Genomic DNA, 25848 nt, shown 5'->3' with positions numbered 1-25848 from the left:
TCCTCTGGGAGATAAAAAGATGACTCAGCGGGGCTCTGCAGTGCATGTTTTATTCTGATAACCTGTCCCCTGTTCTGCTTTTGGTGATGTTTTCAGGCCTTGCTCTGCTAGCTCTTGGCAAACCTGAAAGCCCCTTCAGTGAACAGTGTCCAGATCTTCTGAACCCTCCACACCCCTCCTCCCTGTAGAACTGACAGCACCTCCTGCCCCTCAGCCACTGGCTCCTGACCCCTCTGGCCCTGTGGTGATCATTGTGCTCATCTCGCCTCCCAGGCTTTTATTTTACTCTTTATATGAGCTGTTCCTTCTGATTCCTCCCACTTCTTCCTCTTCTCACTCTCTTTTCCTGATTCACACTGATCATTTCTGATGAGCCAGCTCAGTGTGAAAAAATAAAGGATCTAATGACCTGCTTCCTCTCTGCCCACTGCTATTTATTCCAGGGAATAAAGATAATGCTTAAAAACTCCTTCCGTGGAGCTGAGGGTGAAAAGAAGGCATCCTAGGTTCATTTGTCCCTTTCTACAGCCCTCACCCCACCCTAAAGTTACTTCCCAACCACTGAACATTGGGCAGTGTATTTATATACACGCATATTTAAAAGTAAGGAGTGGGAAGGGCATGGGGTGTAAAGAATGAGATTCCACGATGCAGTTAAACCTTATCTGCAGGTTACAAAATGTTCAAATTCATATCTGGAATATATTTCAAAGCAGGCACACATTCTACTAGAAAATTTAATTCCTACAACTTAATTTGGCTGGAGACCTGCTATTTTTTATCATATAAACATGGCCAGAGTATGTGTTCTCCCCACACCAGCCAACCCCTGGAAGACAGCCTCCCTCCTCCCCTGCTAACCAAATTCATGCCCCAGGCAAAGTCTCACCCCTCTTTGAGGGCTGCCTCGGCATCCCTGAGCTCCCTGAGGTTCAGCCTCTGACCAAGTCATCTTTGTACCCCAGCAACAGCAAAGCCAGACGCTTAATAGGGTCTCAGGAGAAGTGTGGGAAATTAATAAATGAGGAACTTTCTCCAGCTTCCTATAATCATTCCTCTGCTAAACTCCGGTGTGTTTAGCGTCTGTATGATTCATTCAAAAACTAATGTGCCTCAGACATTGTTAATGAGCCCCTTTAGGACTGAAGGCTTTGTCCTGTCCACTCAGATTGCCAGTTCCTTGAGAAGGACAGTGTTTCATCCCCCCCCCCCATATTTCTTTCCATTGCCTAGTGCAGAGCTGGTGCTTACAAATATTGTTGATTTGAACCCTTTTGACTTGACGGCAGTGTCTCTTGGGAACCACATTTAGAAAACCGATTTTGCAGAAACCACAATTTTATTGTAAATACATCTACGCAAGGAGTGTGGTTTCCGTGCACTTTCAATGGAGAGATGAACTGTTATTGGACAGTTGGTGCTTAGTTTGATCCAGCGGCGTTTATTGAGCAGTTGCTCTGCGCCCGCCACTGCGCCAGGCAATGTTCCTGCCTCGCATCCTGCTGCTCACGCCCGGCTTGGGGGTAGCGCGTGTCCTCACCAGGGGCCACAGATGACCGGCGGGCAGGGTCCCTCCCAGCACCTGGCCTGGCCCTTTCCGGGGGCGATGCGGACCTGCCGCGCAGCTAGTCAGGCCCTTCGGGGTGGTGCCAGGCTGCTGCCTCCTCCCCCATCCTTGGCCCTCCTGTGGGAGCCAGGATAGATTTTGCAGCGAGTTAGATGACTTGACTCCAAAAAGTCTGCACAGTGGCTTTTCAGGAAACTTCAAACTTATCTGCTTGAGAAATAACGTGCACAGGGGAAGCTGAACCCTGCACGGCTAATAATAGGGATTTTCGGCTGCGTTCTCAGCAGCCAGCCAGGCAGGGCGTTCCCGTGCTAATTCACCCGCAGGTTCGCGCGGAGGCACCCCCACTCCGCCTTCCCCCAGTTCCAACTGCAGATTTGGTGGAATCGGGGCAGAGCCCCCGCCCCCGCCCCGGCGCAGCCCCCGGGGTTCTGTTACGGCGGGAGCCGGTGCAAGTGTCCCCGCCTTCCCGAGCTCACCAAGGCGGGAGCCCCTGCAGGGACCGCCGCCTGCGCCTCGGTGCGGCTGCGAAGCGGCGCTCCCGCGGGCTCAGCGCCCGAGCCTGTGCCTGAAAATGAGCGGGGCGGAGTCTTGAGGAGCCCCCGCGACGCCCCGCAGCGGGGCAGGAGGGAGCAGGCGGCTGAGCGCGCGGAGACCCCGGGTCCCGCGGGAGCGGGCTGCGGGTAGCGGCTTCCGGGGGCGCGGGGCGCGCCGGGGAGCACCCTGCCCGCGGCCCGGCGGCGCGCGGACGGGCGGCGCGCGCTGCGGGGGCCTGCGGGGGCCTGCGGGGTCCCGCCCGCCGGCCGCGGGGAGCCCGCCTTCGGACTCGCGGGCGGGCTTCCGGCCGCGCGGAGCGCAGGCGGCTGCGGGAGCCTCCGGCCGCACGCGTGTGGCCGCGTACCCGGCCGGGGCCGCTCCCCGGGAAGACGCGCCGGCCGCGCTCCAGCTGCCGCGACAACTTCGGGCAGGCTGTTTACTTCGGAGGGAGTCCGGGCTCTGCCCCGCACTGCGCCGCGCGCCCCGCCGCTGCCCAGACCGGCCCGAGGACTCGGACGCGTCCGCGGGGGCGCGGAGGGGTTAAAGCCGAGCAGAAGCCCTCCCAGCTCCCAGCCGCTCGTGACCGCTGCGCCCGGGCTCTGAGAGGGACCGCGCCGCCCGGGAGCGATGCAAGTCTCTATAGCCTGCACCGAGCACAACCTCAAGAGTCGGAATGGCGAGGACAGGCTGCTGAGCAAGCAGAGCGCCAACGCCCCCAATGTGGTGAACGCAGCCCGGGCCAAGTTCCGCACGGTCGCTATCATCGCGCGCAGCCTGGGCACGTTCACGCCTCAGCACCACATTTCTCTCAAAGAGTCCACCGCCAAGCAGACTGGCATGAAATATAGGTATGGATGTGATGCCCTCCGCCGGGGCCGGGGGCCGCACAGGTGCAGGGCGCGCAGGTCGTCAGGTTTGCAAAATGACTTACTCCTGGGCGGGTCGTTAATGTAGGATTCTCAGGTGTCTCCGAACCAGCTCCTTAGGTGGGTGGCAAACCCAGGGCGGCTGTGTTGTGTTGTGTGCGTATAGGATTTTTTTTTTTTTTTAATGCAGCCCATTTTTGCACAATCTAAAGTGTTGGAACACCTTAGGAGCTGCGTGCGCTCCAGTCTGCAGAGTAGCACAGGTGCTGGAAACTGGTACTGAGACCAGGGTCGCTTTTCAACAGCATGTGGTTGTCCCAGTTTATGGAACAGGCTGTAGTTTCTGTGATTATACTATTAAAAAGTTACCCAGCTAGTGCTGCATTCTTATTTATCTTTTGAAAGACCAAAGTAACAAATGCTAGGCAAGCTTTTGAGGAAGTTTTGTTGAGAAACACCCTATACTGGCAAATTAGATTGAACACTGACGTATCTGAATTACTGCTTGAAATAAAATGTATTGTTGTGAAGTATGGAGAAAAAGTCAGTTGTTTTAATACTACTAGTTTCCTCCAAGAATTTTAAGGTCACTCTTTCTCTGTAGTTTTCCGTAGTGGACAATCTTCACGGTGATAGTTGATGCTCTCTTAGGTAGGGAATGACTTACATTTGATAAGTGGAAAATGGCATTATTCAGTTGACTCCTGCTGCCTCGTTATATCTGCTTTGTACTGAGTTTTCCTGACTTTATTTCTTTAAAGCAGCTGTGCTCCTAATCTCTAAGAGTGTTTGCAGATGTAGCGGAGAAAAGCTAATGATGCGTCTTCCAAAGGCTTTGGTTACCCTAATATGCAGATGTGATTTTGTCAATGATTTACATTGAACTGTCCAGCCTCTTTCTTAGGAAACAGGTTTTAGGATAGAAGGAACATAATGCAGTTAAAATAATGCAGACCTAAGATTGTTTCCTGGGTGGGATTTTGAGATAAGCATTTAAACCAATTTCTACAAAACTTGTCCTTGAAAAAGTTCCTCTGCAGAGTTACATGAAAGCTACTTATTGCTAAAACTTTAAGCACTGTTGTTTTGATATATTTTTGAGCCACTAAGAAAACAAGCTGTTTCTAGTGCCCCCACCCCCAAAAACCATAGCTGAACCTCAGCATAAGGCAAGCAGCCTGGCTCCAGGCAGCCCCGTAAGTGTCAACAGTGTGAGTCTCTGCTTTCCCTGATATTTCCATGGTGGAGAGTGGGGCCCCACAATGACAGTCTGCTAACTGAGACTGCAGTCTTGAGCGTATTGGCATTCTGTTGCTGCTTCTGTGGCACACACCCAACCCTGCCCCATGGACACGGCGCTGCTCTGCATCCATTCAGCTGCTGAGAGGAAGACGGGCTGCTTGCTGCTTCCGCAGGGCCCCTAGGAACAGGGCACTCAGGGTTAAGGCAGATCAGAGAGGTGATTTCAACTGTGCCTTCCAGCATTTTAGCAGCACCATGAGCTTTCATTTTGTAAACCAGAAAAAAAAAAAAAATTAACCCCCTTAATTTCTTGTGGCAGAATTTCATAGTTGCTTGGGGATCATTATATTGGAAGAGTTTGGTCTTATGAAGGCTTTCAGCAGCAGGAGATTTCTATTAAGGATTTTCTAGTATTACTTAAACAGCTCAGCTCAGACGGGATGATAATTGACTCTTTATAAAAGCTCTGTGTGCAAGTAGGACCCATGTGGGCATCTTTCATTACTGGTAACTAAAAACTGCTCTTTTCTGACAAAAAGTTAGCCACCTGTGGTCTTCAGTATACTTTGAATTTAATATACTATTTGTTTACAGTGACAGGACAAAATACTTGGTCTACACTCCCCCTCTTATTCTGAACCTTTCTATCTATGACAGACAGGTGGCTTTGTGTGTGAGTGTGGCTTAAACCCTCTCTTTTTCAAATTCTACTCAGAGTGACTTTAGGGGGGAAAATATGAGATGATGATGAATGTATATTAATATTTTCTTAGTGTTGGAGAGACCAAGGTGGGAGGAGAGAGAGACTAACTGTATACTTTATCAAAAATTATAGAAATAGTTTTATTAGCCCAGTTATCTTTTTCTTTGATATTGGTATTACTAAAATATAATGTGCATGTGTGGGCTATTGTTAATGATAATAAATAGCAAAACATAAAAAATAATGCCTTACAGCTGGGGAGGGAATTGGCTTCTGTAAGCGATCAGGAGAATGTCTGAAGGAACTAGAATGGAAAGTCAGTGGCTGATTGTGTTTATAATAATATTCTCATCCTTGAAAATGATTTTTATAGGCACAGCTTTATATGAGATCCATAAACCCTATACAAGATAAAAACTACATCTTTTTGTGTATTTTTTTGAGGAAAGGGTTCATAGCTTTCATCAGAATTTGAAAAGTGTCTACCACTCAAAAATTGCCAAACATCAGTGTTATAATGTGAAGAGGTATTTATTTAGTGAACAAATATTTACTGAGCACCTATTTTGTACCAGAAATCTTACTGGAACTGGGTATACAAAGGTATAGAAACCAGACAAGGTTTGGGGCTTACATTCAGGTTGGAAAACAAAGAAATAATAATCAATTGTAAAACATTTCTATAAAGGCTCTATTTTGGGAGGTGATAGTCATGGCTGGGCCACCTTAGTTGATCCATTTTGAGGCTCCCATCTCTGCTTTAGTTTCAGGATTATGATTGCATCTTGGGGCATGGGGAATTGTGTCCATATCTGCCACCTGTTTTTTCCACTGCAGGGACCTCTTTCAGGGTCCAACGCTGCTGTAAGGTGCTACCTGGCCATTGAAGACTTACTTATAACCCTACGTGAGCCTTCTACTCATATACTGCCTTATGATTTTTAAAGCCCAGCTCATATCATAGCCTGTGATTTCCATTCATTAATCAAGAACTCATGAACTTGGGATTTTAGAAATCATATACACTTGTGTGAGGCATCTGAAGTCTGAAAGAATAAAATGCTCAAAGCCACTATTAGACTCACGGTACCACTGTGCAAAATTAGCTATTGTTTCAAGGCTAAGGGTGGGAAAAAATCCACTAGATCAATTCGCTACTCAAAAGATACTGTCAGTCCAAAGAACAAGATTCCACATAACATTCATCCTGGGGAGTATCCTGTACATAAATAACAGAACTATTGCCTTACTTGCACTGTTTACACTTGTGCTTTGTCAATGCATGAGCGTTTCTTTATGTTAACATGTGTGTTTTTAACCTGAGACTTCATCACACCATGTTAGAGTTTGATGTACAATCTGCATACATGATAGATGTAGACACATACATGAACTTTTCATCCTAAGAAAGCTGAATCTCTGAGAACAGAAGTGAAGCCAGATTGGTTTGGTTGTTTTTGCTTGTTTGGCTGTTGGTGTGTGTTTTTTATAACTTTTTAGAATGATTCAGCTACTAGTGTTGCACATGGTCTCAGTGCTTTTGTCATTCAGAATTGAGCACATTTCTGATAAGCTACCTCAAATTCTGTCTTTGTTACTTTTGCTTTAGAGCAATTTGAATATTGATGGACCCAATTTCATTGAGAACATATACATTCATGTCAATACAACCTTGTGCTGTATGGTTACATAAAACATGCATTGACATTCTTAAGAGATTCTTTACCAGAAGAACTATTGCCTGAAAAATAATCTAAATTCCACTTAGGTTAATCACATTACCACTTTTTGTCATTTAAAAAGTTTTTGAAATAACTATAGATTCACAGGAATTCACACACACACACACACACACACACACACGCACACACACCCGCGCACACACACGGAATTTCCCTGTACCCTTAACTCCGTTTTTTCTAGTGGTCACATCTTACATACAGTACCACATCAAAACTAGTAAATTGACATTGGTACAGTCCACAGAATTTATTCAGATTTTACCAGTTACATATGTATTCATGTGTGTATGTGTTTATATGTCTATGCAATTTTAGCACCACCACAAAGAAACAGAATTGTTCCATCTTCACATGGCTCCCTTAGTCTGCCCCTTTATAGCCACAGCCACGTGCTCCTCCCCAGACCCTAATCCTTGGCAGCCGCTCATCCGTGATCCATCGTTATAATTTTTTGTTTCAAAGACATTATATAAATGGAATCATACAGTTTTTAAAATATTTTGGTATTGGCTTTCCCCCCCACTTAGCATAACTCTCTTGACACTTATCCCAATTGTTAGGTGTATCAATAATTCACTTCTTTTTATTGCTAAGTAATCTTCTGTGGTATGGATGCTCCACAGTGTTTCTTAACCATTCATCCACTGAGGGACAATCAGGTGTTGTCATCATTACTTTTAGGATGCACTAGATGCTGTCAGACTCTAAGTTTATTTCCAGATTCTTTCAATGCCATGCAGTAGCTCAGGAGATAAAATTCAGACTGCCTAACTTGTACCTGAGGGCCTTCATGGTCTGACTTCCATCATGCTTTCCAGTCACTATTCTTTGTTGTCTCATCTTACCCTCGACTTCATGCTTTACATCAGAAGTACCTACTTGAGAAAGGACTCGTCATGGTGCCCAAAACCTTCTTGTGGGTGTGTTTTTTTTATTTCTCTGTATCATTTTTCATGCTGGTCCTTCTGCCCTGGAATTTTCCTATCCCTCTTGGTAAGTCAGGCAAACTCCTATGCATCCTCCAAGGCCCAACTCTAGCACAATCTTCTCTGTGGAAGCTTCCTTGGCTCCCTCCCATATAGCATTAAACATTTCCTCTTTAATCCCTTCACTGCATCTGGTTCTTACTTCTGTCATGGAAATGATTGATTGCATGGTGCTGCTATTATTTATCTGCATCTGTGTCTTCCATTAGTCCATGAGCAGCACGAGGTCTGGATTTTATTCATCTCCAACCCAGAGTCTAACCTGACACCTAGCACATAATAGCTGCTTAATAAATACTTGGGAAATGACAGCACATGTGGGACACTGTTAAGTGCTGGAGGTACAGAGAGTGAGAGCCCTCTCTTGAGTATTTACAGTTTAATCTGACTAGTTTTCTACACAAAGGCTGCATATGTTGGGTGATACAAAGGATAACTCTCGCAGTAGTTTGAGGAGACCTCATTTATCAGGGGTGCCAGGGTCAGAGAGAGAGGTTTCATGAGAAGGCTGAGCGGTGGAGCTTGGTGTTGAGGAAGGAGAAACACCAAGATGAGCAGAGAGGACAGCAGACTTCAGCGGGGGAAGCAGCACGGCCCAAAGACTGTGCGTGGAGCGGTGAGAAATCGGGAGCAGGGTTCATGCGCGGGAGTGGCGAGAGGGCATGTTGCAGAGGTAAAGGGGGGCAGAGGGTGACACCCTGGAGGTCAGGGTGAGCAATTTAGGCGTAAGATAAACAGCAGCAGTGGCGGAACCATTCCAGAGTTTTGATCTGGGTGTCTAGTTACAAAGTTCTGTTACGAGAGGTTTAAAGTGGCAATTGTTTGAAAAAGAAAGATCTGAGAGTTTTAAGTTTGAAATGAGAGAATTCATGCTGAATTCCAGAGCACTCTCTATTTTTCTGAATAGGATCGAGGCTACCTAGACAGGACGCAGACCAGCTGCCTCTCCCTTGCCATTCCTTTCCCTGCCTCTTTACTAAAGCACATGTCTCCTCCACTGTTCTTTACCTCCCACGAATGGTGGGCAGACTTTGAATCAAAGCAATTGAAGTGAGATCAGTCTTGCCAGCCGATTACGTAAAAGGCACCGAGAGAGTGTGTGTGTGTGTGCATATGTGTGCATGGAAGCCTCCGTATAGGGAAAGGTGGGAGGAATAGGTGGGCTGAAGTGGAAGAAGAGAGCCAGCTCTGTGGTTGTGTTTCAAATAGAAATATTTCATTTTAGCCCAGAGGAGAGAGCAGCTTGGCTATTTAAAATGCCACTTTTTTTCCTCGTTTTTTTTTCGGTAAAGAATACAATTGTCATTCCCACCGACTGCCATCATGGGTATGGGCTTTCCTCTCTTCCTCAAAGCAAAATGCTGAGAATGGGAAGGAACCTTCCTGAAAATTAGTTGCTGACTCAGTCTCATAGAGTTTATTCCACCTCTGCAAAGCACCAGCCAGAAGTCTGGCGTCCACGGAATGGTGAGAAAATGGTAGGAGGGAGAGAGCCTCCTGGAAGTTGTCAGGCAAACATAGTTCCAGGTCCACAGCTCTGTGTGTGTGTGTGTGTGTGTGTGTGTGTGTGTGTGTGTGTGTGTGTGTGTGTGTGTGTGTGTAACTGAAGGAGTCCATCCAGGTCCACAGCTGTGTGTGTGTGTGTGTGTGTGTGTGTGTGTGTGTGTGTAACTGTGTGTGTGTGTGTGTGTGTAACTGAAGGAGTCCATCCAGGTCCACAGCTGTGTGTGTGTGTGTGTATGTGTGTGTGTGTGTGTGTGTGTGTGTAACTGAAGGAGTCCATCCAGAGTGTTTCCAGAAGCAGCTCATCTTCTAGCTGCAGTCTTTAATTGGGTTGCTTCAAATGGAGTCCTTAATCCCAAATCCACTCAATGATCCCCTTTAGAAGTGCACTAATTTTAACAGGTATCCTTTTGAAAACTTTCCTGCAAACATTTCAACTTGTGGTAATTTGAGAAACGTTCTGAGGAGAAACAATAACATTAGATTCAAAAGGAAAATCAGATGAATAAATTTGACTAATTTTTAAAATTCATTTCATCAAAGTCATTGTCTATTACTAGTGTATTAATTCATGAATAGTATGAGGTTTGGGTCCAGTGAATCTGATTAAAATATGGGACTCTTGGGTTTCTTTGAGTATTAGTCAAAACCCCTTTGTGAGAAGAATTGAATTCACAAGCATCGATTCCCACTTTTCCTGCAGGAATTTCAGTCATTGTGATAGTTACTAGACATAAACTGGTTCGATGTCGCAAATTAGTCATGTGTGCTTAAAAAACATCACTCTCACCAGTTTTCCCACTCTTTTCAGAATTAGGAAATAGAGAGTCAGAGACTGAGGAATTTAAGGCAAAAGACTTTAAATTTTCCATTTCAGTATTGAGAATGATTAATCCTAGGCGATCATTAGTAATGAATGAGTTAGTGGGTGTCAGCAGTGAGGGAACTTTAGATATCATCTAGTTCGGTCACGTTGTTTTGTAGAGAATGGTCAGTTCCTTGGTCAGAGCTACTCGGGGAGCTGATGGCAGGGTCAATGCCAAACTCAGGTCTCCTGACTCCATGAGCAGGATTCCTTGCACTCCCTTACTTGCTACATTGCAACTTCTTGATTATGCCCCATTTTTCAACACGGGAAAGAAGCACAGCGTATTAAATGCTTCTAGAAGGGACAATTCCCTTCTATGCATATGCACAGTTTGCAGTTTAGCTTTTTTCTCTAGAAGAAGCAAAGCCATGCTGTGCACTGAGAGAGCCAGACCAGCTTTCTTCATCTCCTGCAGACCTGTGAGGACCCCGAAGTATCCTCATGATAACTCTCTACTTGTGCATGTTCTGAGGCTGGCCATAAATTAATTTCCAGATGACAGTGTGCATAGCATCACAGTTTGTAAAGAACTGGTTTCTCAGAAAGAGATCTACAAAACCTTGGGCACAAATGAGCCGACAATGCAGCGTGTCAGTCCTGGATATGAAATGCTCATTTGGGCATTCAGCACTGAGCATACTTGGCTCTCCTTCATGCTTTTAGAAATTACTTTGAAATCTTGCTCCTGAGACTCAGAATCAAAGTACATTTAAAAAATCCTCATTGCAGGTTGATTTTTCAGTTATTCAGATTGGAAACCAAAACAGAAACACAGCAGTGATTCTTCCCGCTTGGAGTCGACAGCTCGGGAGGTCTCCGAGAGCACTCGCTCAGGCCATATGGTCCGGCCCTCATGAGAAATCTGCACTGTTTCCAATTTACACTGTGCAGCAAGTACTTTTAAAGGCCCCTGAAGAAATACTGTGTAATCTCCTTTCTCGGCAGTCATGAAAAAACTTTGGCTTTTCTTTCTAAGAATCAGAATCATTCATTAAGCTCTGAAATGCTCAGAGAAAGCAATAAGGTGAAGGTTTTTGGAATTCTGGTCTATTATCTGGACCCTAACAATCAAGTCAGTTTAGAAAGTAAAATTAGAAGATCAAGGGGCAAGAAAGCAAGGGCACAGCAGTGAGGCAAGGGAGGCATGCGGTGGCATGCAGAGGATCCCAAGCCCCTGGGACACCAGGGAGGAGACTCCTTCCCATTCTGGTTCCAGCAGCTGCTCACCTGGCCTGACTGAACGTTCTGCTGCTGAACCATCCAAGAGTGAAAAAAGCATTTCACCAGGACAAAGTCCTTCTTGCAATTGACTCAGCTCACTCTGAGCTGCTTTGGAAGATTCTTGGCCTGTCCTTGATTGAAACAGAAAATGAGCTAGCTGTAATTTCCTGCCTTGTAAGGCTTCTGGTACTCGAAAACCATTACCACGACTCAGCCTCCTAACTGCAGGATCATGCTTATCCTTTCCTCCTAGATTTCATTTTCTGATTCCCAGCTGTAATTATGACTTGCATTTAAACCCTCTCCAGGCTGACTGCATTTCCTTGAAGTCCTCCAGAGCTGGATACAAGTCCATGTAGAGGTCTAGACTTTTCAATACAGAATAGCAAGATCGCCTAATAACAGAAACATGCTCTGTCTGCATGTCTGCATTTCATGGTCATGCTTACTGTATTTTGGGGAAAAAAATCACTTTTAATATTTTGAGCTAATCTTTGAAAAAAATGGCTCTGAAACTTTTTAAAAATTCTAACCTATTTCTTAGAATCTTGGAAGGTGAGTGTGCTTATGATACACAGTAACTCTCATAAGATCATCAGCTCTAAAGGTTATAATGGTGACACCTGAAGTCTCTTGGGTTGAAAAATCATAAGAAGGTCAAATTTGATATACGGGTTTCAACTTACGATTAATTTCACGTTCAATATACTCTTATAGAGGAGTGGTTTTTTTAATTTAGCAGGTTTAAATATAAAGGCAACTGTAATGGCTAGTATTATGAACAAGGAAAGTTTTCTGTATTGGTAATTACCATCTTCCAGGAGAGTGTCCCTGAAGGGACTCAGCTGCAGGAAGCTCCACGCTCGGTGTTCTTCATGAGTTTGTATCTACTGGAGGGGCCATTTGGCTTGAAAGTGCTCTTATATAAGAAAAGCAAGCTTTTCCCCAAAGAACATATGCTAATAAAACACCCTCTTTCCCATTTCTTTGAAATTAGTTTCCACTTTAAACTTGGTTTTTATGTCACTGGGGTTTGTTGTTAGTGTCTTTGGCCTGAGATGAGAGCAGCAAGCTTGTTATAAGGATCAGTCATGTAAATAATATGGTTTTAATGAATGATCCTTCTCTCTCAGCTCAAGAACTAGCAGCGAACTCCCCTGAGGCACTCGATGAGCATGCTCCTTCTCCTACCCCTACATGCACGAGCTCTTCTGCATCACCAAGTCTTTGCATTTACTGAAAAAGCTGAACAGCCTGAAGAAGTCTTCTTAGTCCAATTCCAGAGGGTGTTCATCTTGATGGAAAACAGATAAGTTTAGTTTTAATGAGGAGAAACTAAATGAACTGTAAAGAGACTCAAGCAGAAAGTGGGTGTTGGCATATTCATGGTCTAACTTCCCACTCAATAATGGCTTATCTTTCATTTGCAAGGAAAAAGGTTAAGGTTCCAGTTTCACCCAAATATAACATCTCCAACAGCAATTTTCTGGAAATCAGGAAGCCTGGATCTCTTTAGTCCAGAAAATTACAGGATCATTCCTGAACCAGAGAAATCAGGGCACACTTGCCTGGGGACTCCAGCCCCCACCAGATGTTCCCTGCAGGCTTCAGCAGGACCTTCTGTGGTCCTATTTCAAAACAAGAGGTGATTTAAAAGCGGTACAGCAAGAATTCTTAGTTTCCTATTGCTGCTGCATCAAACTGCATGAAATTAATGTCTTAAAACAATACAAATTTATTCTCTCTCAGTTCCGGAAGTCCAAAGTCTAAAATCAAGTTGTGGGCAGGGCTGTGTTCCCTCTGGAGCCTGCCGGGTAGAAATTCATTTCCTTCCCTTCTCCTCTTCTAGAGGCCACTTGCATTCCTTAGCTCGTGGCTCCTTCCCCCACCTTCAACACGCATCTCTTCAACATCTGATTTTGTCTTCAGCCCTTTTTCTCACTTTGATCCCCTGGCCCTCCCATTATAAGGACTGCTGTGATCACATCGGGCCCACTCGCCATCTCAAAGTCTTTAACTTAATCACATCTGCAAAGTCCCGTTTATTATGTAAGGCCGTATATTCACACGCTCCATGAATTAGGACATGAATATCTTCCAGGGGTGATTAGACAGCCTACCCCACATTCCATGCAAATGAGCAACAAAGGAGAGGAGAGAGTCAAAGGAGCCCCAAAGTATCAAGCGTTACCTCCTAGTCACTTTCTCTAGCACCCCAGACTTCTTCAGGCGAGGCCAGACAGCTAAAGGGATAGCAAGCTCACTGACAAGGCAGGGCGCTGGCGCTTCAGTGTCAGGCTACAGCCTAGGGTTTGAGTCAGAATAAAAATTCCGTTTTACAGTGTGTAGCTCCAGTGAGAAAAGTTTAAACAGTTTTATCCTGGCCTCTGCAACTACTATAAGGGCGGCGACACATTGCCTGAATCTGCTGTGTTTCTTAGACCCCCTCAATGCAGCACCTACCAAAAATATCCCTTCTTCCTTTCTCTTTTTCTTACTTTCAAGACCAAAGGACAAATGAGAAGACTTGGAGGGGGGCATTAGTAGAAAATCTATAGGTAACCATAAAGATCAGCTGTAATGAAAATTCCCGTGGCCCAACAAGTCACACCTACCTCCACATTTCAGAGCTGTCGTTGGTGAGATGTGGACTCGCCCTCCTTCCCAGCACCTGGGGAGGTGGGGCGGCACACTTTTCATCCTGATGGGATGCATCTGTGAGGCTCTGTGCACCTCACATACGGAATTTTACCCTTCCCTAAAGTTCCTGCTGTCCCTGCCTCATAGCAGTTGTCATGGCAGTATTGTGGGGGAGGAAAAGAGGCGTTTCTTGCAGGGATGTAAAATTCTTTTTCTGAACCCTTTGTTAAATATTATTCTCTTGAAGCCATTAGTTTGGCCAGTCATTTTATTTTAATCACAAAAGGCTTTTAGTCATAAAAGTTGTATATGTTCTGACACAAATTTTCAAGTGTTTTAGATCTCATGCAGTGTTCCTCCGTGGAGCTTGGTCTCACCTACCAATAGAGCAAGCTGGTCGTTGCTCAGTTTTTCCATCTCCTTCCAAAGACCTGCAGCTCTTCTACCACTACTTAGAATATTGGGCTTTGAAGATTACATATTCTTGATGCCAAATCTGTTAAATCTACACCTTCTCTTGGCATGCAAGAATTAAGTACCAGATTGCATCACATTTGTGGCAAAATATTCAATCATAGTAAGTTAAAAAAGATTCACTGGGAATTCAGAAATCAGGGGAGTCGAGAGTTAAAACTCAACCTAGACCTATACTGTATTGTCTTGTGGTCAGATATTGTTTCCTGGAGGCTGTAAGGAATGCAGTGCTTGAGTGAGGGAAATGAGGAAATGACCCCTTTTGGACCTTACAAAGCTGGGGTGCAGTGCACAGACAGGAATGCAGTGGTGGGAGAAGTAATTCTAAAATAGAAATATGCAGTCCAGGCCAGTGCGGTTCAGTTAGTTGAGTGTCATCCATGCACCAAGAGGTTGCCACTTGGATTCCCCGTCAGGGCACATTCCTGAGTACATACCAATCAATGTTTCTCTCTCTCTCCCTCTCCCTTCCTCTCTCTTTCTCTAAAATTAATAAAGAAGCATAATTTAAAATAGAAATGGGCAGGTGTTGTAGAATCCCACATAGGGCTAGTCAGCTCCACATGCATTTTCAACTCAGTGTCATCATCATCGTAGAGACAGGACAGAGTATTTACAGCCAACAGGAAGCATTAACCCCCTCTAGTAAAATATTGAGGGTGGGAAGGGGAAGAGTTGGACCTACCCTTGCTGTGCACCAAAGTACTACCAACTGGAGCTGTATTCTAACTCAGTTTTCCCTAGGCCTAGTGCATATTCAGCAATAACAACATTGGTTAATATTGACAGCAGAACAGAAAAACGAGCAAAATCGAAATCTGTATGTTTATACCAAAATGAACTCCACCTGACTACAGGTCATTGGTGGCCTCTAATGAAGCAAACATAAGTGTACTTCGATTTCATTTCTTAGCAGGAAGGTAATACTATCACGTGACAATGCCCCTGGTCAAAGTATTTGACCTTACTTTAACCATGATTTGTTTTAGGAATAGAAACATTCGTAAGATGTTAGTGTATGATTTTTCTTCTTGGCTCTTCCTGCTAAGGAGATCATCAGCCTGGTCTGTACTTTGAGATGGAAATACCTTGGAGACAGTGTTTGAGGAGACAAATGCTAATTATCAGAATGTGTGAATAACATATTTTGCCACTAAACAGCTACTTTATGTTGATTGCCTGTGTAAACATTTAAAGCAAGGGATTGAAAGAGCTTAATTAATATTATGTTTATCCTTGAGGAAAACTCTGAAAGCGGGTAGCAAGGAGTGTTATGCCCATTTTCAGTTACAGCAAATGAGAAACAAAACAGAACCTAACGACATATTGTGCAATCCAAAATATCAAACTTTTGGTTTCAATTTTAAGTTCAGAGAGCTGCTAGCTTAGTTTTTCTTACAGTGACAAGCATATGTTTATGGTGATAGTGGATCAGGATGAAAAGAAATCTAACATCAGCAAATGACATTTCTGGGCAAGGTTCTGTTTTGCCCTGTTGGAGTGAGGCAGTGGAATGGTCCAGATGCTCCGTGCCCAGAAAACCAGGGCAGAGGCAGGACTAGAGGAGCGTGATGGGACAAAGAATGTGTACTCAGGAGCACAGAGCTAATTCCAGAATCCACAGGCTGATGTGAGGTTCAGGAACTGTTATGTTTATTTTTGGCAGTTCAGGCTATTAGAAATCTGCATTGAGGGGGCAGTAAGTGCATCTTCAGGTATTAATAGGTAAATTTATATAGAGCTTAAGGCAGTAACAGGTATTTTGAAGGTGAATTTTTGGGCAAGTATTTGTCATATTTGGTCCAGTGAGAGGTGTGTGTGTGTGTTTGTGTGTGTGTGTGTGTGTGTGTGTGTGTGTGTGTGTGTGTGTGTGTTTAAGGCACAAACACGAAACACAGACTAGTAGCGATGAATGGCTCTGTGGGAGCAGGGCCATAGTAGCTAAGGGTATTACAGCGTTCGTTTACCCAGCTTTGTCTTCACTGGCAAATAACTTCTCTGTGCCCCAGAATTTATGAGATGGACCTAGCAATCAATCCTTTATGGAAGATTGCATGAGATAATGTATGTAAAGCACCAATTGTTATCCATTATAACTGTCATTAACATCCAGAGGCAAGAAGAAATGAAGCTCTGTGAGCATATGGTATGGTCATTGCAATAGGTATTTTTTAAACTTTTTTTTTGCTTTAGAATGTTCATATTTTAATCATCCCCAGTCCTAACACAAACCTGGCATATTGTAGGTAATCAGTAAAGGTTTATTGGATGGATGAGTGGATTAGTGAAGGCCCAGTTTTTATATGTTTCAAAGGCTACCATAAAAATGTATCACAGTATGACTCTCATGGCTTCCAGTGCAGGCTTCATTTTTTACCAGACTTGTCTGGTTCACATTCACAATGGGTCTTCTTTCCTTTGGAAGCAGGAATCCTGTCTGCTTTTGACGTTGGCTGCTAAGGAGCCTAACCTATTTGCTGTCTCCCATGGTTTCTGTTATGTTTGCTTATACCCAGCTTTATACCAGAAAAGAATGTGAGGTGGTTCCCAAAATCATATGCATTACAACAAGAAAAAGGAAAACTCACATGACAGAGTGAAGACGGGATTAGGATCTTGTAACATTTGTCTTGTTCAGACTCTAAAACACGCACAGGTCCTTGGGAACCACATGATGGCCACACACTGTGCGCAGGGTCCCGGGGGGTGGGGAGATCGTTCAGGAACTGCTCAAGTCCTTGTTTTTGTTAGTTTGTTAGCGAAGAATGAGGTGGTGATTCCTGAGTTATCATTTGCTCTTTTATTTAAAAGGGGGACAATGAGGCAAAATAGTTTATAGAACTACATTCCTATATTATATATTAAAATATATTCCTATGTTACTATATGTAGTAAACAGGTTAGTCATAAAAAAGAGAATGCCTCTATGCAGACTATACTTTAGGGGAAAATTATTTATACTGATAAATAATAATCACAGGTTCATATTGGTCAGTTAAGAAACAATATAACAATTCCAAGGCTCCTCCAGCGGCTTGGATTTTGAACAGAATGTGATGTACAGATGGAGCTGGTTGAGTCTTTTGCCCATAGCATGTCCAGTCACTCTGGCCTTTTCTCTTTTTTTTTTTTTCTTTTAAAAATATATTTTGTTGATTTCAGAGAGAGAAAGGGAGAGGAAGGGAGAGAGAGAAACATCAGTGGTGAGAGAGTCATTGACCGGCTGCCTCCTGCACGCCCTCTACTGGGAACAGAGCCCGCAACCCGGGCCTGTGCCCTGACGGGGAATCGAACGTTGATCTCCCGGATCCTAGGTCGATGCTCAACTGCTGAGCCACGGCGGCCGGGCACCCTGTCCTCTTCTCAATGGCTGTCGCAGACGGGGCGGGGGGTCTGAATTCCCAAGGCCACAGGCAGCAGGGCCACTTGAGACCCCAAGCCCAGGTCCGCTCACTGCAGCCCACACTGAGCTACAACATTTTCTTCTGAGATTCATGAACAGAGAAGTGACTTGATTTTTTTGTAATGGGGCCAGGTGTTGACATGTATGGTTTCTCACTCCATCTCTCCACTTTCATTTTTTTTCACTCATGCAAGTAGCTGATGCTTTCTTATTTGCAGGAAATGTGGTTTTTGTTTTCAAAATTCTAAATCCATTGAAAAAGGTCAGGTTTGAGAAAAGGGGCACTTTCTAGATTCTGCTGGGCTTCTTCTGAGTAGGCCCTATGAGCCTTGCTCTGCATCTGAAGAACATAATAGGGTCTCAGAGGAAATGGCCCTGTGGCATTGGAGGGACTGTGTCCCCAGCCAGGGGTGTCCAAGCTCTCCCAAGATCTACAAAGCTCTCGAAGTGGCTTTCGAGTAGCAGAGCAGAGGACCATGTGGTCTGGGACAAAGGCCATCTGGGGTAATAGTGCACAGATGACTGGTCATGGGAGGGAGTTCCTAATACCTTGGGAATGTAAGACCCTGGGACCTCAGCCCAATGCCAGCAACATGGAGGGAGCAAGGAGGGATCCAGTATTATCTGAAAGTTAAATTTCCTGTCAGCTTGGCAGGAGGGGGACCCTGAGTTGAAATTAAGTTATTTCTTGCACACCTGAGTTTGTGGCCTGAGATCACCCGCTTCTGATACATTTTAGAAGGTGGACAAGGGGGGGGGAGCAGGAAGGACAATGCAGGCATTGTTTCAAGATGGGAAACCAGCTAAGAAAGTAAGAGGCATGAGGAAGAGAAATGTGATTTATGCTACTGACATGAGCCTCCAGGCTTAGCCACACAGAGGCTCTAGGGACTCGTTTTAAGAACAACAGAAGTTATTTTTATGGAAATAGGGAACATTTTTATTTGAATTTTTTCATTTTCTATTCTGCCTTTACAAAAATAGAAATTATTTATTTGGTTAAAAATTCCTTTTACTGGCATGCTTATTTCTCAAAAGAACAGTTCAGTGATCTCCAGCTTAAAATAAGAGCATATTATTAAAATTGAAGCAGAGCTGAGTACACAGAGAAGATTAAGGACCCTGAAATTGTCCTGGTGCTGTTCCTGCACCTCTGAGAGAGGGGAGCCAGGAAAGTGCAGATGTATAAATAAGGCAGAGCAACACCGTCTCATGGAGGCCGCTGAGTGAACACGTTATTACTAAAATATTGTGAACTTTTCTAACCACAGTATAGCGGGACAGATGTGTCTCATTATTAAACTATTGGCCTTAAAACTTTTTAATGTTTAATTGTTATTATTCAGAATGGAGTAGAGATTGTACAGCATAAATAGCTCCTAGTACAGCATCAAGTTCATAGAGTATATGGATTCTTAATTATTAAGGCCGACATGATTTCAAATGGATGGCTTCATTCAACAAACGCTCCCTGAGCCCCCACTCTGCACAAGGCTCTGTTCTGGGTGTTGAAAATAAGGGAATGAATATAACAGAGTCTTTGCTTTTAAAAAACTTACATTATAGATCAGGGAGAAAGAGAAACATATCAGGAGGTGAGGCCTGCTATAAAGTAAGCAGAGTCCTGGAGGGCGCTATTTAAGGGGGTAGACAGGGATGTTTTCCATAACTTTTGATCACAAGCTGGAAGAAGGTGAAAGAGGGAGAGCCTTTTGAGTATCTGGGGGAAGATTGATCCAGACAGATGAAACAGCAAGTGCAAAGGGCCTGAGGGCACTTGCAGCATCTGAAAACTGTTCGGAGTCCAATGAGGTTGGAATGGGCCAGGGAGGGGGAGAGGCAGCCAGAAGCCAGATCTGTTGGGCCTTGTGGACCATGGTGAGGACTTTGGATTTACTTCTGAGTGAGAGGGAGCCATTGTAGGATTTTGAGCTGAGGAGTGACAAAATCTGATATAGGCTTTATAAGGATTGCTCAGGTGTCCCAGTGGACTGTAGGGGTGCAAGTGCAAGTCAAGAGGCCAAGCAGAAGGATATTACAGTCATCACAAAAAGGAAGGAAGCTTGAACTGGGGAGATAGGGATGGAAGTGGTGAGAAATGGTCAGAACTCAGGTAGACCAGCCCATGAAGGCAGTGCTGAGGTCCTCTTACGTATGGAGCTTCTAATCTGGGGCTGTTCACTGTAGTGGTCAGACTGGAGCTTGAATTCGTCTCTCTCACTTATACTGTCTTTGATGCTGAGCTAGCTTTTCATCAGTAAAATGTAGGTGATGACAGTGTCTGTCTTACAGGTTGTTAAGAGGATTAAATGAAGGGCTTAGCACAGCACTGATCTTAACATTGCAATGTTTTAATTCTGTCATGTTAATGTTAGAAAGCATCTTACGATCAACATCAAGAATTACTGTGGTCACATCCCTTTGTTCTGAACAGCTATTATTAAATGGATGGTACATTTTCAATTGCTGGAGTGTTAGAATTTAGGAAATACAGGGTGAAAGGGGAACACACAGATATCCTGAGGATTTATTAGCGTTAGCTTTCATATTTTCACTGAGTTATGTTCCCCTTTTACTTAGAAATCCATTCCTTACTTTTCCTTTATTTTTTCCCTTCCAAAAAGAGTGGCAAATAAATAAATAAATAAATATTCACCTCCCTCTGTCAAATTTCAAACCTAGAAAGCAAACCTTTCTTCAGGACTGCCAGCAATTTCCTTTTTTCTTGCCTTACTTGATTTTCTCTGACACTGTACTGAGTTACAAACAGTAAATCATTTTTTAAATAAAATGCAACCACTCAATCATATGGATGTTTTGTTTCCCTGATACTGGGAATCTGGACTTTAATTCTGTATTTTTTGAGTATCTTTTGAATGGCATTTATCTTGAGTATCATGTAGACATAGCCTTATAGGCCAGAATGAGGCTGCAGTCCTCTTTGCCACAGAGGACTCTGCCCTCTCTAGTTCCACGTGGCAGTGGGCAGCCAGCACAGGTCGCTGCAGCACAGACTCCTGGGGTCTATAGCTGCTGTTGCTCCCCCATCCAAGTCAAATATTTATCTAGTTCTCATGTATTATGTGCATAGAACTCAGGGAAGGTCTGTGCATAAAACAAAAGAAATCTGAATTTTACTTGTTCTTTATGGAGCATCTCAGCTTTTACCTTATTGGGGAGACAAGATTCGCCTGCTTAAATGACTCAAGAACAATGTTAGTAATATGAAATAGATTGCTCAGTAGAATTACAGCAATATATCAAGTTGAATGTTATAAACCATGGATCCCAATTCACCCCATCCTTGTGGTCAGAGAAAGAGGAGGTAGAGGACCTGTGATCACAAAAAGGGGAGCAAGGACAAGGCTGGCAGCCCCCAATCTTCCTGCCGTATTTGTGGCCAACCTGATTGTCAAGCATCACAAGCCAGAGAATGCAGGGGCAGAAGATTGGGGTTTCACAATCCTAGGATCTAGACAGAAAGCTTGGTGCCTAGTGCAATGTGTCCCAGTTGTTCAAGGAATGAGACTAATCCTGTACAGATAGCTGCCAAGCACAGTGGCCAACCACTTCCCACAGGGCTTGCTGAGAGATGGGCTTTCAGCAGAACCAGGCATGGCACCTTCTCTACCACCTACTTTCCAAGTTAATAGAGAGAGAGGCTGGCTGGGGAGAGTGAGAGGTCGCCTTGTGGAGCAGTGCAGTGGTCTTCTTCCTTTCACTAACCCCACACGGAAATGGGGTCTTTCTCCTCCCACCCCAAAGCCAAAAGGGAGACTCTAGAAGAATCACTCATAAGTCTTCCATAACCACCCACCAGCCTCAGAATCAGGGACGGGACAGCGATGGATGATAGTTATCAAGCCACTGGCAACTGCCAGGGTGTGGAGGAAGGGTCAGGAGGGAGATGGCTAGTGTGACACAGAGCAAGGGCATGAAGAAGTATAAAGAGGTGTGAAGGCCAGTTGGGCCTATGGTCCCTGGAAACTGAGGCCAAAGAGATGAGACTACAAGCTACAGATTTCTGGGTGGTGCAGGGGAGTACACATCAGAGGAGCTGGTAAGAAACCATCAGCTGAGGGACAGTAGGCTAATCTCATGAAGACCCCTACCTTCTGAGCTCCAGAAAAAACAAGGCAGGGCAGCAGTTAGGCCCCAGACATAGAGAGGACCTGGACTACTTACACGCAGAGCAGCAAGGAGATCTCTCTCTCCCTGTCTCTCTCTCTTCTTTGTTTTCCTGGACCAACACCAGAAGAAGCACGCAAGGAAGAAAGGGGAGAGGTGTCGGAAGAGTAGAAGGCCCCATCCTCTCCCACTCCCAGGTGCTAATGCGTCTGGGTAGGTTAGGGTTGGGGATGGGAAGAGAAGTGAGATGTGAATTAAATACGAGGTTGACATTTTAGAAGGAGCAGGGCTGAGTCTTAGAAAGCCTTCTAAGAGAAGTGACTGAAAGCTGTGGAATTGAGCCAACACACCTTAATGGAAGCCATTACCCAGTGGAAAAGGGGGGGTGAGTTCAAACAGTAGAGTTGAAAACAGCCAGTGAGAAAGATAAAACTGATGTTTATAATCCAACGAGTTAAGGACACAGTTTGTGCTGCGAGAAGGTCAGTTTTGACTGGAGAGTTATCAGGTGGGGCTTGAGGCCTCCTGTTGAAGGACAGACAGGATGAGTGGAGCGGGGAGAACAGGTGAGCCACTTGGGCAGCGAGGGGCCCAGCCTGCGTGGAGTAGAGCCGCAGGGGTGTGACAAGGCTGCACACGCAACCGGCCTGGACCAGAGATGCCCGGATGAAGAACTGGGGCTTGGCCAGAAAGATGCAAGCATATCCTTCAGCCCTGAGTGATGTGATAGGAAGGGTGCTATGATGATGACGGGTCTGTGAGAGAGAGAAAGGAAAGATGCTCCTTAAGCAGCTCTTCCATCCTGTGTGGGGCAAGGGGCTCAGAAGCATGACTGTGACTGGTTGCACCCGTGCCGTCACTAGGCCCCATTTACTGACTATAAATAATGCAGTTGTGCACCTGAGTCCCATTCTTTTAAGCATTTAAAGGGCTCACTGAGTAGAGATCTGGGGCCTTGAAGCTCTGCAGCCTGGTTATTGTTATATATTTAGAAGCCAAGGCTCGGTGTCCTCACACATGCAGCAATCAACTTTGGAGCACCCCACCCATTGCACAGTTTGCTTATGCCACTTTCTGCTGTTATCTGTAATTGCAAGTTGCTCTGTGCTTCCCCCACCCCTTGCACTGCATTAGTAACTATGGAGACATGATGCTGTTAGAAAGAGCAGAGCTTAGTGATGTGCACAACTGTAGTATTAAGGTGGTTTTATGTGACAGCTGGCAGTGGGGATGTCTTCATTGAGTAAAGTAGATGACAGGTATTGTGACCACATTTATGTAGAACATCACCTCTGGTAGGAGATGTGGATATTAAACTTAAAAACAGAAAATAGGGCTACATCTTTACTTTGAAGACAAGTTTCCAGAGGTTTTAAATAGCATGAAAAGTGAACTATATGGAATACCAGAAAGGAGACTTTTATATGCTAAAAAAATCAAATTTCTCAAAGTATGTGCATACAAAAATCAACTGTGGAAATGTCAAATATCTCATAGTAATGAGCATAGTTCTATGTGCATTTGAATGGCCCAAACTCCGCTATGAAGAAATAGGATTATCATTGCAAGGTCCGAAGGTGAGAATTGACTGCTTGTTTGGCCATCTCCCCATGTTTGTGGAAATTTCTCTCATGAAGAGGGAGTGTCAGCTGCCTCTTCTGTCAGAAGTGGCCACTAGCCTGACTCAGCCAGAATGAGCCCTGAAGTCTTCACTTACTTCTTACTTCGTGAGCATTACTCTCTTGACCCCTATGTCTCTTTAACCCCTCACCCCACTCAACATCTCCAACTGTATCTTTTTCTGTCTCTTTGGAAATATCGACAATTTTGTGCTTCCACAGCATCAGTAACAAACAACATCCTCAGTGGGAGCAAATTCTGATTAACAGTAGACACAGAATGGGAAGGGTGTGTGTCTTAATTCACTGACACATTTTCTGGATTCAATATTAAGATGAACTAGAAAAAAACAAGTGTTTGGTAGGCACATCCTCTGTCCACTGTTTCATTGGTTACTGTGGGAGGCGGAATAATGGCCCCAAAGATATCAAAGTCCATATTCCTGGAGCTGTGAATGTTACTTTTGGTCTTACAAGAATCTTGAGCAATAAGTAGAGTAAGTGTATTTCTTTCATTTCGTAGATGATGACACTGAGGTGCAGAGAAGCTAAGTGGCTTTAGAAAAACAACATGGGCCAGCTCAACAGTGGTACAGCAAAAGTAGCTTCTCTTCTTGGGCTGGAAGCCCAGATCCCCTTCTTGACATCTTTGTAGAAAACCAACCCAATGGGGATTCTATTACACACCATATACTGTATTGGGTAATAGCCTGGGCTGAGATCTCAGTGTAAATCTTGACTTTTGTATTTACTAGCTATGCTATCTTGGATAAGTCACATGACATGTCAAAGTCTCAATTTGTGTTTTCAATCTATAAAAAGGAAATGATAGCACTGTATTATTCAGAGTTTGTTAAGGTCAGCGCCCAGGGCACAGACCAGGGTAAAGAAAGATGGAGAGTGGACCTGAAGGGGCAGACGAAGGATAACCTGCAGAAGGACTATGTCATATCTGAGTCATGACGATTATATAAGACAGCATGCTTAGCACAGGGCCGTAACAAGTTCTCAACAAATATTAGCTGTTGGAATTATTTCTATTATTATTCCCATTAATATTTATTTTACACCTGAACTGAAAAGACTCTACTTTGATCTGAAACCTAGAATAATTATTCTGCTCAGAGATGGGATAAGGTATGTCAGACGTTCAAAATATAATTCTAGACACATCTATAGGACTAATTCATAACATGAAAAAGGAACATTTGCATGTACATTTTAACATTGTGTCTGGTGACAGTGTAATTAAGATCAAGTTAGAGTTTTCATGTGTCTTGCTTTTTTCAAGCTTTTCTAGCTTGGTTATAAAATGTTGCTCAGGCAGAAACTCGGCGTACTATGTCTCGACCTTTAGATAAAAATTTTTAACAGAGAAAAATTAGCTTTTAATTGTCTTTCACCTGAGTAATGGAATATATGTGTGTGCGCCGTGGGTGTAGTTAAGTATTTATCTATGCATTAATACGTGAAGTAATAGCTTTGGTATTCTGTGTTACCTCTTCTCTATCCTGATACTGTGAACCCTGCTACTTAATAAGAAAATGACTCAAGAAGATGACTCATCTCCAATCCCACCTAAGAAAGAAAGAAGAGTAAAAGAACAAGAAAAGAAGGGCTATAGGACATTTGACTTACAATAACCTTGCAGATAATTTTTTAGCATCTAACAACCCACCTATTTTTCACAAAGCCGTTCCCATGGGAGCTGAATCCCACCACCATTACTCCACACCCACATGCCTTCTTGAATTCACTGTGAAGAACAGTGATGCAGTTGGCAACTAACATCGCAGAGGGAACAGAGGACTTTCCAGAATCTTGTTGAAGTGAAATGCTTCTTCAGTGAACTGCTGAACTAACATTTTAGACAGGTAGTTAAATATTTAAGATGCCCAAGGTATGCACACCCCTGGTTATTTCCAAAGCGAGCCTGCATCTCTGGAATGAGAAGCCTGCAGGAGAGCAGCCGCGGGAGGAAGGAAGGAAGGAGGCCTCAAGTGCGCTGGGTGTACTTCCTTCCTGGGATCGTTCAGCCAAGTGAGAGGCAGTGGGGCTAAGAGGCCACAGTGCAGCTGATAAAATTCGTAACAGCATTAAGATGTAGATTTTCTGTAACAACTGAAAATACTCCGTTTCATTTTGTGTTGCATATGCTTATAGAATCGTGACTGTTAGGAATGAAGGGCACTGAGAGGTCACCGAGTCCAAGCATCACAATCATAGATGCCTGCAGGGGCCAGGCGGGTAAAGCAAGCCCCTGGCTGGTACTTCTTCAAGCCCGCAGAGGTGGGACCCAATGCCCAGCCTAAAGGTATAGGTGCTCCTCAGCTTCCCAGAAATCCTTGC

At 44.3% G+C, this 25848-nt stretch overlaps 1 protein-coding gene across 1 annotated transcript in view; it reads left to right on the top strand.

Moving 5' to 3' along the window:
* Positions 1 to 2455: 2455 nt before the first annotated feature.
* Positions 2456 to 25848, top strand: part of KCNAB1 (potassium voltage-gated channel subfamily A regulatory beta subunit 1) — a 158286-nt gene continuing 134893 nt past the window's right edge. Inside the window, exon 1 of the mRNA XM_087818362.1 lies at positions 2456 to 2952. Within this exon, the coding sequence (XP_087674488.1) occupies positions 2732 to 2952 (221 nt within the window). The 5' untranslated portion in view covers positions 2456 to 2731. The remainder of the gene's footprint in view (positions 2953 to 25848) is intronic.

This window comes from Miniopterus natalensis, chromosome 6, assembly GCF_054644295.1.
Source record: "Miniopterus natalensis isolate mMinNat1 chromosome 6, mMinNat1.hap1, whole genome shotgun sequence".
Taxonomy (NCBI): Eukaryota; Metazoa; Chordata; class Mammalia; order Chiroptera; family Miniopteridae; genus Miniopterus; species Miniopterus natalensis.
Note: the sequence above shows the minus strand (reverse complement) of the source record. Positions and strands in the feature narration are given on the sequence as shown.